Raw genomic sequence first — 17652 nt, forward strand, 5'->3', positions numbered from 1 at the left:
TCTGTCACTTCAAATGAAACAAATAGCTCAGATGCGTTTTCATTTGCAGTATGGTTTAAAGTGCAATTTGAATAATGTTACGATGAAGCACACCAAAATTCACTGCTCATTAATTAATGGAAAATATAATTTTTTTGCCTTTTTAAAATAAAACATTACACTGCCCTCCAAAAGTTTGGAAACACCTTAGAAAAGTGGCTAATTTTGCACTGATAAGGGACAACACAAACTACGAAAACATATTGTATTACATAAACAGTTTATACATAGAAAAAATTTAAATTTTCGATTCATCAAAATATCCACCATTAGCAGCTATCTGACCTAAACTGGGTTCTAATTGGTTCATTGTATCTAAACTTAATTGGCAAACAATTGTTGAAGCTATTAAGGTGTGCTGACCCAAAAATCTTTTAAAAACCTGGGCCAAGTTTAAACCAGTAAGTAAACCAGGCATCACAGCTGGCAAAGGGGCATGTCTGGCTTTGACATGTATATATTGCCATTATTATGTAATCAAAATTGAAATTATTATTGCTGGTCTTCAGTGAGAATGTCAAGTTACTTTAATGTATTTGTACCAAAAAATGATAAGGATTCATGCTAATATCGACCAAAAAACACACTTTGCCAGGGGTGTTTCCAAACTTTTGGAGGGCAGTGTACATGTAGATACACTATCATACAAAAGGTAGGGGTCAGTACATTTTTTTATGTTTTTTAAATAATTCTCTTATGCCAAGGCAGCATTTATTTGATCAAATAAAGAAATATTATTACGATTTAAAATAACTGTTTTCTATGTAAATATATTTTAAAATGTAATTTATTCATGTGATGCAAAGCTGAATTTTCAGCATAATTACTCCAGTCTCCAGCTGTGTTTGGGGGTAACGCAGTAAAAACATGCAGGTTGATTTACCTTTACTAACCCTAACTAGGAACAAATGTAGATGATAAAGGTGAACTTCACAAACACTAAAATAACAATAAAATAACAGTGTAGAACATTTGGAGTGTGTCACTCTCAGGCACATGAATGAGGGTACGAGTTGTTCCATGTGTCTGACATTTGGGCACATGTGCTCTTATCTGAGGTCTAATCCTTTTTTCAACAGTTCTTCGAAAGGCCAACTAAAACAGATAGTGAGGGAAATCTTCCAGACCTTAGAAACAGCAACCGTTACCCTGTCAGTACACACTGCGGGCCACTAAAGGACTGCTCGCGTTCTGCTACTGCTCACTCTGTGACGAAAACATCCACTTCTGTTTCCATTGCTCTCGCCTGTCAACTCAAACCGCAGCTGTCAGACTGTTTACGTTCCCCTTGCCAGCGGCTCGCTAACTCCAGCGGCTCGCTCAAGCTCATCCTTCAGTCACAGTGCCTCTCACTTCATTTCTGGACATGGCAAGACTCTCCAGATAAAGTGGCACCTGACTTCAAAGGTCCGAATAGACGGGCAGAACATTTGCCTTATTCAGCTGATATATTCTATGCCAGTGCTGAAGAGGGTAGGCAGACTCACACTATTAACAGAGAGCAGTTAAAGCGCTGTGGTGATGACAGACCTGTTAGCACTGACCCTTGAAGAGAAACCCAGACAAAACAGAGCCAAATTTGGATAGGGAACAAGGACAAGGTTGTGTGCTCCAAAACAGCCTCTTCCTTCCATTAAAGCTCCTTGCAATTCACTCTACTTCTGTGAGGTATTGCTGAGTGAAACAGTGTATTCAATGAGAAAAGTAAGCAGGGCTTGATTTTAACCATATGGGACTGATTAGATGGTGAAAAGTTTACATTACGTTTATTTAACTACTATGGACTAACACTTAAATCACTTGATACATTGTACATACATGTTTTTACAATTGTACTTATATTTAAAAATATCTGCATGTAAATAATTATATATGTAATTAATTTGTGTAATGACATCTATAGTTACACTGTTGACCTTCTCTTATCCCTTAAAGGTGCAATATGTAAAAATGTTGTCCGCTAGAGGTCGCTAGAGGACTATTCAAAACAAAGGTGTAGCTTGATGACGCCAAGTTTGAGCACGGACTCTTGGGACATGTGGTCTTCACCTCAACGCACAGTGGAAACAATCGGGATAGGACTCGGGAAGAAATCATGTTCACGGATGCGATTACTAACGTTACTGTAGTATGAAGCAGAGCAGGACCGAGTGTTGTGGGAGCTGAATGAGGTCACTGGAGCGATTGCACAACACACGCCTCACGAGCAGCAGAAATTTTATTATGTCACAGTCGCCGGCGCCTCTTCTGCTTTTCCGGTCATGAGTACGAGGTAACACAGCTCTGTTTATCATATTAGATACATTTGAGAGTGCTGAAAATTATGTTATAACGTTACTCTGTGCGTTCAGAAACTGTAAGACACTTGTTTGAGACACCCTACAGTAAGACTTTTTCGATTTTAGAATATCATATTAAATGCTGGATGGCTTGTGTTGATAAATGGCATGCAATTAATTTTAAAACGTATTGTATGATGGAGAAAATTCGAAAACCGAGGGTAACACGGGTATGACGCAATTGACAGGTGACTCCTCACACGCCTTGGTTAAAATTGCAATTTTCTCATGATTTACAAATAGTTAGAAACATTTGGGATATTGTAAGTACTCAAGTGAACAAAATATATAACACTGGCCTAGTGGATTTTGGCTATTTTACTGCCAAAATCTTACATATTGCACCTTTAACCCAGCAAAAGTGTTTTGCAATAGAACATCAACATAATACATACATTGTAATTATTATTATTTAATTTTTTTTATTATTTTTTTATGCACGTATATAGAAGTAGGCACCTTAGACACATCTTAAGACACCTAATATAAAGTGGGACCAACATCTTTTTATCTGAAGGAGAGGAGATTGGAGGGAAAGGTTGAAAAAGAGGGTCTGGCGATGTCAGGGGAAAAGTTGCTTGAGGTGAAGGTATTTCATTTTATTTATGAGTAAGGTATTTTACTGAAAAGATAAATTGCCATAATGTAGCTCTTTAACAGAGTACATTGTAAAGCATTATCTATTGTGAAGGGTCATATTCATCCGCACAGTCACGCAGAGCCAAAGCACAACCAAATAAAGTTCTTCTGCAAAATACATGCAGTTTTGATTTTAAACTTCTAAAGGGCTAAAAGTTACATATTGTACCTTTTCAAAGGATGTGGTCATTAGATGTCGAGGTTGACCGATATGGGTTTTCCGATGCCGATATTTTGAAATCAGGGCAGCCAATGGCCGATATATGTTCCCGATTTTTTGGGCCGATATGTTTGGCCAATTTTCTTTTTTTCTTCCTTCATCTCATAAATTAAACATTTATTGAACAACTCAAGCCTCTCCAATCAGTGCAATAAAAATAATTTATACGTTAAATATTAAATACACAAAACTGGCAATCAAAAATCTACACTGTCAAATTAACTTAGTAGTAGCCTAATTCATAATAATAATACATGGCTCAACTTTTTAAGCACCTTCTCAAAACTATTCTGAAGCATGCTTCTATACTGTAAGTCAAATAGCTATAATTTAAGTGATAACAAAACATAACCCATCTTACACAGCCTGCTGCTCATAACTGCATCGAGTGCACATGCCACGAGCGATGACGTAGTGGAGGCTGTGTCAGACCCACAGACGCATTTAATGAGGAAAGTTAATATGCACGTTTTAGCCAGAAGTTTTGTTTCTACTTTCACATGCAAATTTTGAAGAGTTATATTGTAATGTTTTGTCAACAATAAAATACATTTTTGAATTGTATTGTTTCATTTCTTCCTTTGCAATTTTGTTTAAACAGAATGTATTCAATACAAAAATCTCAAAATCAAAATAGAATAATGAAATTGCAAGAAAAGGCATCATTTAAATTAACAAATGATTCAAAGTAGCAATCAAACTGTATTGGTTATTTATTAATGTATTTTTTGCATGGTTCACTTAAAATAGTTAACTGTTATGGTTGAGCAGGAAGAGAAGAGGTGAGGATCTAGTTGCAGCAGTTTATTAAACAAACAAAGATAATCCAAACAGGGAAGATGATGACAGTAATCTAAACAGAGAACAGAAACGCAACAGCTTTTTCAAACGCATGTAAAGACAACGTCCAACAAAAAACAAGTGAATCACATGGGTATTTATACACATAACAAGAGGCTAACAAGGAACAGGTGACAGTAATCAATCGCTATGGAAACTAACAAGTATGGAAATGAAGGAAAATAGAAATTAAACAAGGGAAGGGAAAACCAGAACCAGCAAGAAAACAGAATTGCAAAACAGGAGTCCTTGAACACAAAACACACAAAACAGGGGGAATTGTGACATTAACTAAGACTAGAAAATAAATGATTGACTTTATATTTAATGAACAAATGATTTTGATGTCAGACTACTAACGTAAAATTGATTTATCTGCTACACCACATGTATAGTTTCACCCGTAAGGCAATGGGTTTGCACAATTTTCTAGTGAAGTCATCTAATTCGAGTTAAGAGCGGCACCCACATTTTCTTTAGACAGACATATTACTATTAAAATAATGATACCATAATGATAGCTAAAATTGACTCCACAGAGGCTAGTAAAAGAGGAAAGAGGAAGAGAGTGAGAGAGAAAATTGGGCGAAATCAAATAATCTCTACATAGAAGAGCCCATAGAAAATTACCATTGACATTTTGTATTTGCAGGGAGTACTGAGGCTAAACGGGGATTCTCATCATATTCCTAATGATCTGTAACAGGATACAGCATATTGCCCATGAGCACTAGGTAGAGATCTCTCTCAAGAGCTCATTGTAGGTAGAGTGAGGGTATAGAGCAGCTGATGTCTGTTTGTTATTTCTGCAGAAACAAACAGCTTTAACCAGCCTAAACTATTTTGGTGGTCTTAGCTGGCCCTTGCTGGTCTTAAAAGGGGTTTTGGGCACTTTTTAGCAGGTCAGGTGGAAAGACCACCTTAACTCAAGATCAAACACCAGCTACTCTGGGAAAGCAGTTAGACTAGCTAAACCCTGTTTATGCTGGTTTTGTCAGCAGTGATGACATAATTTCTACAGTAATTCATTCTTCATTCTAGAAAGCATTTTAGCAGTTTTGCATGCTTCTCAAAGCAAACATGGAATAATTCTTAAGAATAAAACTCTTCCTGACTGCTATTTTCTTCTTATTTTCTTAAGACAAAACTTAAGAAATCAATCACAAATGTAAAATCAATCACAAATGTAGTTCCAAAAGTATGTTTGGGAGGATCCTAAATATTCAGTCCTGTCAATCATCATTATGAGCGTATATAAGCAGCAGTCACTGCGTCGTCCCAGCGACAATTCTTCCAGCATCCCTCCTCCTCCCCATCTCCTCCTCTTTTTCTCTTATTCTCCCTCTGCACAGTATTGTTATAGGGGGGTTTAACTCAGAGCTCGAGCCGAACCTCGGGTTCGAGCCTCCTTCGAGGACAGCAAGCCAAGTTTGTTTTACCATTAACCATTCAGACTGAATGGGCAGGCGAACTTGCGAAATAATCTCTTAAAGTAATCAAAATTAAGATGTTAAATTACTTTATTGGGTGGTTTCTAATTAATTGTTATATAGCTATATACTAGCTATATATAATACATATTAATACTAGGGATGTTCACCAATTCTCTGAAGTGACACCAATTTTAAATAATGTAAAAAATGTTTACAATAGATAATGATTATGCATGATGTGACTCTTTGCTAATTCTGAATTAACAGCTCTACAAAAATGAGTCAAATAGGGACCATGTTTTTAATTTTACGTTTACACCATAAATTTCAGCAGCATTCCACAGATATGAGAGCACCCACACAAAGGACACACACACACACAGGATGCATTCACTCTAGAAAGAGTGTTAAAAGACAAAGTGCAAACAAATGCAAGCTTGATCTTAAAAAAAAAAATCTTTAAAAGTAACTATTTAAAATACACAAAATATTAAAAATTAAAAAATTAAAACCAAGTGCAGAACTCCCATGATGAAAACAACATGCACGCTTATTCTGATTATTATAGTAACCTGCAGGCAGCCCAAAAATACGGCTTTTGAGGTGTTTCATGAGAGTCTACGGAAAGAATCACCATTCAATCAGATAACACCACAGCCTGTCATTTCCTTCTTAATGGGGACCTATTATGCCCCTTTCACAAGATGTAATAAGTCACTGGTGTAATATATGTCTAGAATGTGTCTGTGAAGTTTCAGCTCAAAAAAACCCACAGTTCATTTATTAAAGCTTGTCAAAGTTGCACCAATTTGGATGTAAGCAAAAACACACCATTTCTGTGTTTATCCCTTTAAGTGCAAATGAGCTGCTACTCCCGGACCATTTTTCAGAAGAAGGCGGAGTTTTAACAGCTTTGTGCTTCGGTTGCTCAACAACAACAAAGCCGGAGAATCTCACGCAGACAAAATGAGGGTTGTCAGTAATAGTGTTAAGCCTTACATTACTCAGGAAGAAGTTGCTCAAGAAGACATTTCTGAATGGTTAGTCTGTAAATTTATGCAGTTGCTGTGGAGTTGATTCAACTTATCACCTAGCATGTGCCGTCATGTTAATCTTTTGTGTAAATCCAGCGTTGAATTGATCCTCATTGGTGAAACAGTCCGGAGTAAAATGACGGCATGTTAACAACACTCTACTACAACAACTCTTCATCTTCTCTAAAGCAGCCCAGCATGTCACCAACCCAGGAAGAAGCTTGTTATAGTCACTACCAGTCATTGGTTGTAGTCCTTAAAAAGCGATTTCTGTAAAAGAAAATATCTTTCTTTGCATTGAACTTTGAGCGTCGTAACTTTTTAATTACACACTAACTAAAGTTTAAAAAAAGGTGAAATCATAATCAAGGACCCCTTTAAGAAAAAAAAATGTTCTTATAATATTTAAGAACTTAATATATAAGAAGATATGAACTTCTTGTTCAGGATACCTCATGTATCTCATCATCTCTCAGTAGCAGTTTTGGAGTAATATGCTGAAAACGCAGGTGACTGCAGGTCTGATGCCTCTCATCACAAGTCTCAAAGCTCTCGGTCAGGTATCAGAAGCCTTTTCATTGTTACACACCATTACACATCTCCCAAATGCTTCAAAGAACATGCACTCTCTGGCCTGGCCCTCATGTTCGCTTCCCACTCCATTGTACACCAACCAGCTCCCACAGCCAACCGTCCATCAGTGAAGCCATCTGTGAGCTCACCAACAGCCAGCCTGTTCAGACCATGGTTAGCCAGTGTTCTCATGCTGTCCTCACTTCTCTGCATGCAACACATTCTCCAGTGAAAAAGTAGATATGGGCAGGCAGGTTACTGCACGGATGGAGGTTAGAGCCGTCTGGAGCAAACACATGCTGTCCGCAATGACACTTAATTAAGGACCCAGACTATGGAACCATGTGGTATGTGCTTGAAAGCAAGAAGCAGTTATGACAGGGTTGCATTAGGAAGAAATGTCCTCACAAAAAAGCTCTGACACAAGGGCCATCAAAGTCTCTTCAATAACCTTCACCATGATGACTGCTTATAGGCTGACTGTCATTATGAATGTGATATGTCAGACCCAAAACAGTCTACACAAAAACACAAGAGCTTCTAGCTATGCCAGACTGATTTAACATGACAGTGAGTTTCAAATGTACAATTCAGAAAACTCTGTTGCATTGTTAGGTCAGAAATAAACTTGGTTACACTTTATTTTGATGGTCCACTTTAGACATTCTACTAGCGGTTTTGAAGTCACAGTTTGGTACGGGTTCGGTACAGCAGGTGGGGAGAAAACGTTTATCATTAAACAGTAGTTTACTGAACAAATTGTGTCTCTATCTTTAATATATTAAATTAAATTATAACTAAAAGTTTCTTAAAGATAAAAAAATGTCACAGCCCACACTATTAGCCTAAATTCAATCGCTATTTATTTTTAGAAATAATAGTCAACACTCAAATAACAAATTGTATGCAAACATGTAAGCTGCACATAAGGCAGTTTTTGCATTAACTTTTAAATCTAACTATAAAATTATGTTCTTTGTTGAAATGTAATCATTTCTACACAATGGCTGTCATTTTCATGACAGATTTATTTAAACATACATTAAATAATCAAGACATCACTAACAGGTTAAGTAAAATATAATGAATACATAGGCTAATACAGTGCATATATTAAGCGAAAGAGTTCATTTCTCTAGCAAACTAACAAGCTGTGTACACTAAATGGCTTTTCTGAGGTAAATGCTATGTGATTGTTTACAAGCTGTTTTATTGTGATGTCTTTCCGCCATTTTAACAATGATTGAGTGATGTTTCAGTAAGTTGTACTGTATCTTTCAACATACCTTCAGATGTTCATTCATGTTTATTCTGTAACTAGTATTAAAGAGAAAGAGATGATCGCGTTCACTCATGCTGCCAGTTGAGGCACCTATACAGTTATTTCATGATTTCGTGGACAGATTATGAAGGATGACACTTTGTTTCTTCTGTTGAAAGCATCAAAACGCAGAGCTTATTGTGATTATTGGTGGTTAGGCTACAACGCTGTATTCGTCAAGTACTGCTTTCGTCTTATCCACCTGTCTTTGTCCGTTGTCGTAATTCACCGGGAAACCGAAGTGTTCCCCAACAGGAGACCTTAATGTTACAATGCAATGCTTTCGGTACGTGCACTATACCGAAAGCCCTGTATCGAAATGGTTTGGTATGAATATGTCTACCGTTACATCCTTACATTCTACTAAGTATAAAAAACTCTGCAACTACATGCCAACTAACTCTTATTAGAGTTTTAGTAGACTAGTAGTTAGGGTTAGGGTTAGTAGAATAAGTTGACAAAGTTACTTATAGACAGTAGAATGTCTGTTGAGTAGCATCAAAATAAAGTGTTAGCAGACATTAAACAAACAGTCTACTAATACTCTAAAGAGAGTTATTTGACATGTTGCAACGTATGTATGTATGTACACATGCAACGCAGTTGGTAGAATGTCTAAAGTCGACTATTGAAATAAAGTGTTACCATAAACTTTTACACATATATCATATTTTCCAGAATATAAGTCGCATTTTTGTCATTTGAAATGTTCCCCCACAGATTTTGCTCATGTTCAAGTCACAAATTTACTGTTTTGATCAACATAAAGCTGCTTGGATTAAAAATGAGTTCTGTATGAGCTGTGCTTCATACACTATTGGCAATGGACAACATGTTGCAAAATTTTGGACCGCACCTTAAGCCATATAGTGATTTAACTTTTATTTTAATTATATGCAGCCCAATTTATTTATTCTAATTTGCCATGTTATTATTTAATTTTTAATAAACTCTCAAATCTCCTGCAGTTCCCCCACAAACTAACAGAGGGTTGCGAATTCCAGTTTGGGAAACCCTGCTATAGCACATACTTAATAAGTGTTATTACCGTAAGGGTAAAGCAAAAGATTTTGCTAATGTCTACTATAGCCGCAGTTGCAGAGAATGCAGTGCATACGTGGATTCTTAATTGTGTGATGGAACACACTCATGATGCACAAAATCGAATTTGCTTTGCAAAATCGGGTGAAGTACTGTAGGTCTCTGCAAAAGCCATTATAGCATGCATTCATTTAAATATCTCTGTTTTCTTTTACAGTCAGTTTTCTCTTAATTCATTTGTTACTATGGTTGCTAACACCTGTTCCTTGTTTCTTTAGCCAATTGTTCCACCATCAGGCCAAATAGATTAACCACTCCATTCCATGCCAATCCAGTCCAGCCGGTTCGGATATGGTTTTATTTTCCACTGTAGGGCTGATAACGGCCGTTCTTTGGAATGTATTACAAATACAGTCGCAACGCAAGAGTTGATATGAGATGTAAATAGCAACCTTGTTATAGAGTATGATCAGATATTACTATTAATTTTATTGTTAACACTAAAATAGCACGCTTGACCAGCTACAGAGAAACTGGTAGTCTGGCAACAAAAAAGGGACCAATCCTGAGTGACCCGACGTCACTACACACATTCTACCAGCACGATTGAGCACGGCTGGCTAACCATCATGAGAATTCAGGGCCGAGAACGGTTTGTAATTGTTCGGTGCCGTACCAGGCTCAAGTGGACATATAACTGGAACAGTGTCAACTTTGATTTCCCTGTTTCTATTTAAGCCTTCAGTTTGCTCAGTTCTTTGTTCCGCCTTAAAGTTATGTTAGCTGTGTTTGTTCTCTGTGATTAATGAAGAACATTGAGTTACTTCATTCATCCGTGACAAGTGCCCCCTTGAGTACTGAAGTTTGATATTACCACACTAAAGCAAAATTTACAGACCCTCCAGGGCTTTGCAGTCTTGCGATAGCAAAAATGAATGCTAATTCAACCAATCACTGCATTATTTGTGGCTGCCTGTTTTGTTTTGTTTTTTCCACAAAAATACAAACAAAAATCATTTGAGGGAAGAATGCAATATTAGCTAATCAAGATCCATAATTCCAAGCCCAATCAAAATTATTATCAAGTTCAAAAAAGTTGCAGCAAATTCCATCATTTTGGGCTGTACAACATGACATCACGCTTGCAATGTGTTGACCAGGTATTCACACTTGTGCACAAGTGTAAAGTATGTCTCTGGTCCAACACAGCAGAGGGCTTTGGAAATATATTCGCTGATGTACACACACACATCCTCAAAAACTTGACCATCTTCCATGGCTAATGTCCAGTTGACAGGAAGATACACAAACATGATACATGAGATACCTTTGCCATCTGTGACCATCTGAGTCTGCCAACTTTTGTATTTCTGCTCAATGATTCCCAAGAGCCACGAGGAAAAGATACACTTTTAAGTACTGATGCTGTCAATTAACATACAAATATGGATGGATTTTGGGAAAATAATTGGTTAGTATCTCCACTATAGAGGATTTTTTCTTTTTTTGACCATGTTATTGCTGCACCATGGCTCTGACAAGTCATTTTTTCTAGCAAGTTATGATTGTAACATTTGTAATATATTTCTAAAATAGTGTTTGGGGATTGAAGAAGTTTAGCAGAATTGTCAGCGATGTTAGTTTTACTCTAAGACGTTTTGTCGGCCACTTCTATTTCTGGAGCACTGTACTGATAAGCCCCACCCACAATGAATCTCATTTGTCCAAATGAGATGTCCATTTCACTGCACACAACTGTATATATGCAAACTGCAAATATGTTTTGATTAGCTGTCACATTACACAGCACTTCACTTTCAGTGTGCAGACACAAATTACTTGAGTCGTCACACCTGGTTAGGACACGGTCTAATAGTTCAGGGAACTTGAGAATTAAGACTGCTTACCTGGCATCTTTTACTTTTGACCTACTTGGAATGGGTTTGTGCCAATACATTTTTTAAGCAGTTTATTTGAAGCTACAGCTGTCTGAAGCTACAGACTTTCTGCACTTCTTGTATGCAAAAACACATTTAATTGGTAATATCATTAAAAATGGTCAAAAAGACTATTTGTCTTATACTAAGTACCTACTATCTGTAATTGCAGCTTTTTAGTGTGGTCTGGAGGGGTGGACGAGAATTTCTTGAAAAATCAATTTTAATATTAATAATATATTAATATATATATATATATATAATATATATATATAAAAAAATTGTGTCCCAAATGACACATTGCAGTTATACACTTTGGACATCCACAGTGTTTGGGTTTGGGGTAACACATTAATACGATACAATTAATGCGAGTTAAGTAACAAGTAAAGTAATGCATTACTTTTTCAAAGTTACTTTTTGCAAGTTACTTAATTTTCCCATTTACTGTTTAATTTTTCCATTGACTGTTAACAAAGAAATTGTGATTAAGTGCAGAGGCGTAGAATTGTATTTCTAGAATAAATATGAGCAGGCATTTACTCACAAAGACAGAGTCAGTATTCTTCAAAATGAATAAAAAAAAACAGTGAAATGCAAACTCACAATATTATGCAAACCTGCAGTAATTAAATATGTTACACAATTATACTTTATGTATTTAATCTCACTTTATTTACCATTGTCTTTGCTGCTGCCGACTGTGTTTCTTTTTTTTCCTTTTTTTTTTTTGTGGCTATCGCTGAAGTAAGACGGTGCATTCCAAAAGGGATATATCGCCCTCCGAAGGGCACTTCGGAATGAAATTATCATGGCCGCCATATTAAAGGGTCATTCCAAACCGAAGTGCTCAAAACTGGCCACTTTAAATGGCCCTTTGGAATGAAAGATTTCAAAGGGTACAACTGATGGACACTTCGGGCCTCCATGATCCTTTGCACAGGGAAGTTGTTTGGCGTCACAGAATGGGTACAGGAGGCTCGGAGTTCGATTTGACCTATAAATGTATGTATAGTATTTTTCTATACTACTGTAATATTTATACGAGTTAGATTTGGTACATTATTATGGTCAAAACGACATTGTACTTCAACAAAAATACTTTACAGCTCCCTTTATCAGTCCATTCAAATGTTTAAAATACATAGATACAATAGGCTATGGTGCAATAAACCAAAAATAAATAAATAAATAAACTAACGTTAAATAAAGGGTGCAGCTTGCACAATCTATCCTCCTTGATTGTCTCGTTAAGATGACGTAGAAGTGCGTTCCAAAAAAAGAGGGTTTTTTTACCCCTACACCCTTCATCCCTTCGAAGCTCTCACTCCGGAAGGAAAACCCTTTGAAGGGATTAGGGCATGAGCCCTTCCGAATGGAACGCAGGGAGAGTTTTGAACTTTCTTGACCTGGATCTTATTCTTCTGCGGTCCAGAATGGCAGCACAGCTGAAAGATTTGTTTAAGCTGCGCCCTCTGGTGTAGAGGTGTGTACAGTAACGCAATATTGTTACTTTTAAAAGTAATTTTCCCCAACACTGCTCATACACTATGCGTAAAACAGATTGGAAATACAAATTGGAACGCACCTCGAATTTCATTACATAAATTAGTTTTCTTTATTCTGAAAATGAGGGGGGAAATTTCAAAGCAATACTTTTAAACGAACAATCACAAATGGAACAGGTCGCCTACAGAACTGTTAGGCTTTTGGGGCACAGTGTTAAGGCATGTTTACAACAAGAATGATAACTATAAAGATAACTATAACAATAACTACATTAGTGTCCAGATATCGTTCTGTTTATTCTAAGCACGCACTGCAGTTTTGTCGTCTGCTGCTTTAAATGCTCAAGCTCTTTAAACAGGATGGATTCTGATTGGCTGTCAATGTTTTTATCATTCATCAGCTAGAATAAATCATTCTGAAAGTAATTCCAGCTGTATTGTTCCTCTGTGCTGTTATCATTTTAGTCGTGGTGTTAACTCTGCTATGCTTTTATCATGGATATTGTTATAGTTACCATTCTTGGAATGAATGGGCCTTTAAAGGATTAGTCCACTTTTCAATAAAATTTTCCTGATCATTTACCCATTTCAGCTTCAAAGGGCTTTAAACGATACCAGACGAGGAATAAGGGTCTTATCTAGTGAAACGATCGGTTAGTTTAAAAAAAAAATACAACTACATATGCTTTTCACAAATTATTGCCTTGCACATGCTTCCGCTTTCCATACAGGAAACAACAGTTTCGTTTTTTTTCCGTAAGTCAGTTTTTGCCTAGATAAGACCATTATTCCATTATTATACCATTATTATATACCATTATTATCTGGTATCGTTTAAAGCCCTTTGGAGCTGCATTGAGACTGTAATTTTGACCTTCGACCATTTGGAGGCCACTGAAGTCCATTATAAGGAGAATAATCCTGGAATGTTTTCATCAAAAACCTTAATTTCTTTTCGACTAAAGAAAGACATGAACATCTTGGATGACATGGGGGTGAGTAAATTATCAGGAAAATTTTATTTGAAAGTGGACTAATTATTTAAACAACCAGCCTGCAAACAACCACCACATAGGCTGACCAACAGTGAGGTTAAGCACTTGGGTCTGGCTTCCTGTTCCAATTCATCCCAAAGATGTTTAGGTCTGGGCTTTGTGCAGGCCAGTCAAATTCTTTACAGTAATTTCAGAGCAGAAACAGAGACCCTCCTCAACATGTTGCCACAAAGTTGGAAGCACAGAATTCTCCAGAATGTCACTGAATATATAGTCAGCTGCATAGTGTTCATCAAAACCATTTCTGATTTGGGACCTGCCATTTATCAAAAGCCAACGTTAACATGGCGGAGCCAAGATTTAAACAGATTTGCCCAAGACGCTTACAAAAGCACCAGAACCCTGGCAAGGCCAACACTTTCCACATTATCGAGGTGTGATGTGTTCCTTTAATGCCACAATGATGACATAAACTGAACATCCTCATATCCCATGAAGCACTGTATGTAGTAGAGTAGTAAACCCTGAACACATTCATCAGAGCACAGATTCAGTCACACTAAACCACATCCTCTCACTACAGCACACACACACTGGAATTCCTATCATTGTGAGGACTTTCCATAGACATAATGACCTTTACACTGTACAAACTGTATATTCTATCCTCTAACCCTATCCATCACAGAAAACTTTTTTGCACTTGGGAAACAAAAAAATGTCCCCATAAGGTCAAAAATGAGTGGTATTACTCCTCACTAGGGTTTACCAGACACACACACACACACACACACACACATACAGTACCTTGGCACTGGAAGCCTTGTTTTCCAAATCCCCTGTAGAGTTGCATTTGATAAGAGAAAGACAGAAAAAAAATTGTGTTAGTCGCAAAACATAACTTGATAACTTTCACTGTTTTAAAACAACCTGAAATTTGTTTTAATGCTCTCCTTATCGAAGATAGAATTTTTCTGATTTTTTAAAGAGATGAAATGTGTTAAGTAAACACTTTAACCTTAATGATTATGAAAGGTTGAATAGTATTAAAGCAGGATTTAGATATTAAAATGATTGAAACATCTGTTCAGCAAATCCAGTTTGATGATGACATCAGCTGATGGTTTTCTGATTGCACATTAATAGCTCATTATCATTATCTCTAACCATTATTTGCCTTTAGTCTAAATGAAACATGTTTGGTTTAGTTTTATTTATTTGAAAAGGGACCGATATGTTGCCATTCAATGCATTATACCGGATTCAGCCAAAGACTAATTTTCATCTGCACATATAATAAAACACATATAAATGATTAATTTATTATTTAATATTATTATTATTATTGCAAAAGTATGATTATAACAACACACATAAGTCTGTTGAAATACCTAAAACTATAAAATTATACCAAACAAATCAAATAAAATGACTTTATGCAGTGGAACTACAAAATATCTCCTTTTGTTTTTAATATTTAGGTCACTTTAAGCCACTTTTTTGCCACATGCAAACAAATCATATTGCTAATTTAGCAAATATAATGAATTTAAACAGTAAATAAATTGAAAATATGTTAAATATATATAACCATTTTTTTCAGAGTTCAAGCTCAGACATGCAAACACATTATTATGCTAATTTATTAATGTATGCACCTCAATTTCCTATCAAAGTAAAACAGTTTCTAATGTATTATTGAGAAAGCCAAAATAAAAGTAAGAAATCATTGACAGCTGTCAAGCCACACATTCAAAAGTGCAATTTCTGAAAGTTTGATGTGAACTGCATGAGTCTGTTACCAGATAAAGTCGGTGCAGTGGCTGCAGAATGTGGGCTGCTTGAAGAATCGAGCGATAAATTTGTGGTTTTTAACTTCGTGCACGTTCTTCTGTCGCAGAGCTCCTTTCCGCGCGAATCGATTGACTATGGTAGAGTCATTGATCTGTATCAGATGATCAGCCATCGCGCCGCTATTCCTCAGGTGTGTGTCTCCTCCACTGCGCGACGCGTCTACTGTACGCGTTCAGCGGCGTCTCTCCTGTTACAAGCGCGCCTCTCTCACTTACACTGACGTCAGCATTCTCCGTTATGCCTGTCACTCAATACAAGGGTGTGCAGCGCCATCGCGTGGAAGAAAACAAGAACACGCCATCTCTGTACGGTTCAAAACGCGACGCTACGAAAGTCGAGAGCTGCGTGACGACGTTCTTTACAGTTTTTCTCAGTATCTTTGGCACATTTCTCAGACCAGAACTGAAATTCTCAAAACAACTTGTTCAACCTCCACATCATCCAGATCTTATCAACATCATAAAAGCAGTTTGTCATTCTTTTGAACAAATTGCAAATGCTTTAGTACATTCAGGCAATTATGTACAATTGTCTACTATTTCCTACATTATAAATTGCTAATGTCATGTTGCTCAAAATGTGTTATATGGTTCTCTGTTGAATAATCTCTTACCCCTCAAAACATCTAGTCATTAGCTCATCAAACAAGTCATTAAAAGTGCAATATGTAAGCATTTTGCAGTAAAATATCTAAAGTCCACTATAGGCCAGTGTTATATATCCCAAATGTTTCCAACTATTTGTAAATCATGAGAAAATTGCAATTTCAACCAAGGCTCTGGGACGAATGAATACATATTTACAGTATATATATATTTATATATATATATATATATATATATATATATATATATATATATATATATATATATATATATATATCTAGTCACATTTTCAAAACTCTAAACACCGAATATTTAGCAGAACATCCGTCTGTTGTGGCCATACCATAACAGTAACGCGTTTCTATAATGTTTAAATTTTCTTTTCGTATAAGCTTACCCCATACCAAAATCATGGGTCTTTCTCATTTTATTTGCAAAACACAGCAAGTCAGAAATGAAGACCCAATGTCCCAATCATTAAATACAGTATAAAAATAAAACCTATACTTATGCAAGATCAGCAGCTCAAAAGTATTGAAAATATATATAAAACAAATACTAAAATAATTGATAAGCATTTTGATATTGAGAAATAGCAGATTCCAATCTCAGTTGGACGCATAGTCAGGTGTTGAATTCATTTTCATTAAATGGATATTGTCACAGTTCCCGTGTGTCCCGGACTCCATTTCCCATAATCCTCATGTTCTCCACACCTGCACTCAATTCCCTCGTCTTCTCCCCATCATCACTCATCATCTGCACCTGGACTTCCTCATCAGCACTGCCTTATATATATATGGACTCACTCCCTTCACTCCTTGTCTGTCCTGTTGTTATACTAACGTGTATTGTGTGTAAATCTCACCTTCGTTTGATTAAAGTACCCTGCATTGTGGATATCCGCGTATGCTTCATCTCTACTACACCAGTACTGTAACAGATATACAGTAAAATAGGACTCTTTGAATTGGATTTGTTCAGTGTGTATGAAGAACAACACAGAGGAGCGGAGAGAAAATAATATCTGGGTAAGGGAGAATACTAGATGAAGGAGGAGAGGAGAAGTTGGATCAGGACAAGGCAGAAGAAGAGCAAATGCTGGGTTAAAAAAAAAAAGTTGTGTTGAAAATGGACAAACCCAGCGATTGGGTTGTTTTAACCCAACTGTTGGGTTAAATGTTTGCCCAACCTGCTGGGTAGTTTTATTTAACCCAACTATATTGTTTGAAAATGTCTATATGGCTGACTTAAAATGAATCTAAAATTAAATT

At 36.5% G+C, this 17652-nt stretch overlaps 1 protein-coding gene across 1 annotated transcript in view; it reads right to left on the reverse strand.

Annotated features, from left to right (window-relative positions):
* prkcab (protein kinase C, alpha, b) overlaps positions 1-15885 on the reverse strand; it is a 219354-nt gene extending 203469 nt beyond the window's left edge. The window contains exons 1-2 of the mRNA XM_067382826.1: positions 15722-15885; positions 14727-14758 (exon numbers count right to left, since the gene is read on the reverse strand). Coding sequence (XP_067238927.1) covers positions 14727-14758; positions 15722-15885 — 196 coding nt within the window. The remainder of the gene's footprint in view (positions 1-14726; positions 14759-15721) is intronic.
* Between the last annotated feature and the right edge of the window lie 1767 nt (positions 15886-17652).

Source organism: Chanodichthys erythropterus, chromosome 3 (genome assembly GCF_024489055.1).
Source record: "Chanodichthys erythropterus isolate Z2021 chromosome 3, ASM2448905v1, whole genome shotgun sequence".
Taxonomy (NCBI): Eukaryota; Metazoa; Chordata; class Actinopteri; order Cypriniformes; family Xenocyprididae; genus Chanodichthys; species Chanodichthys erythropterus.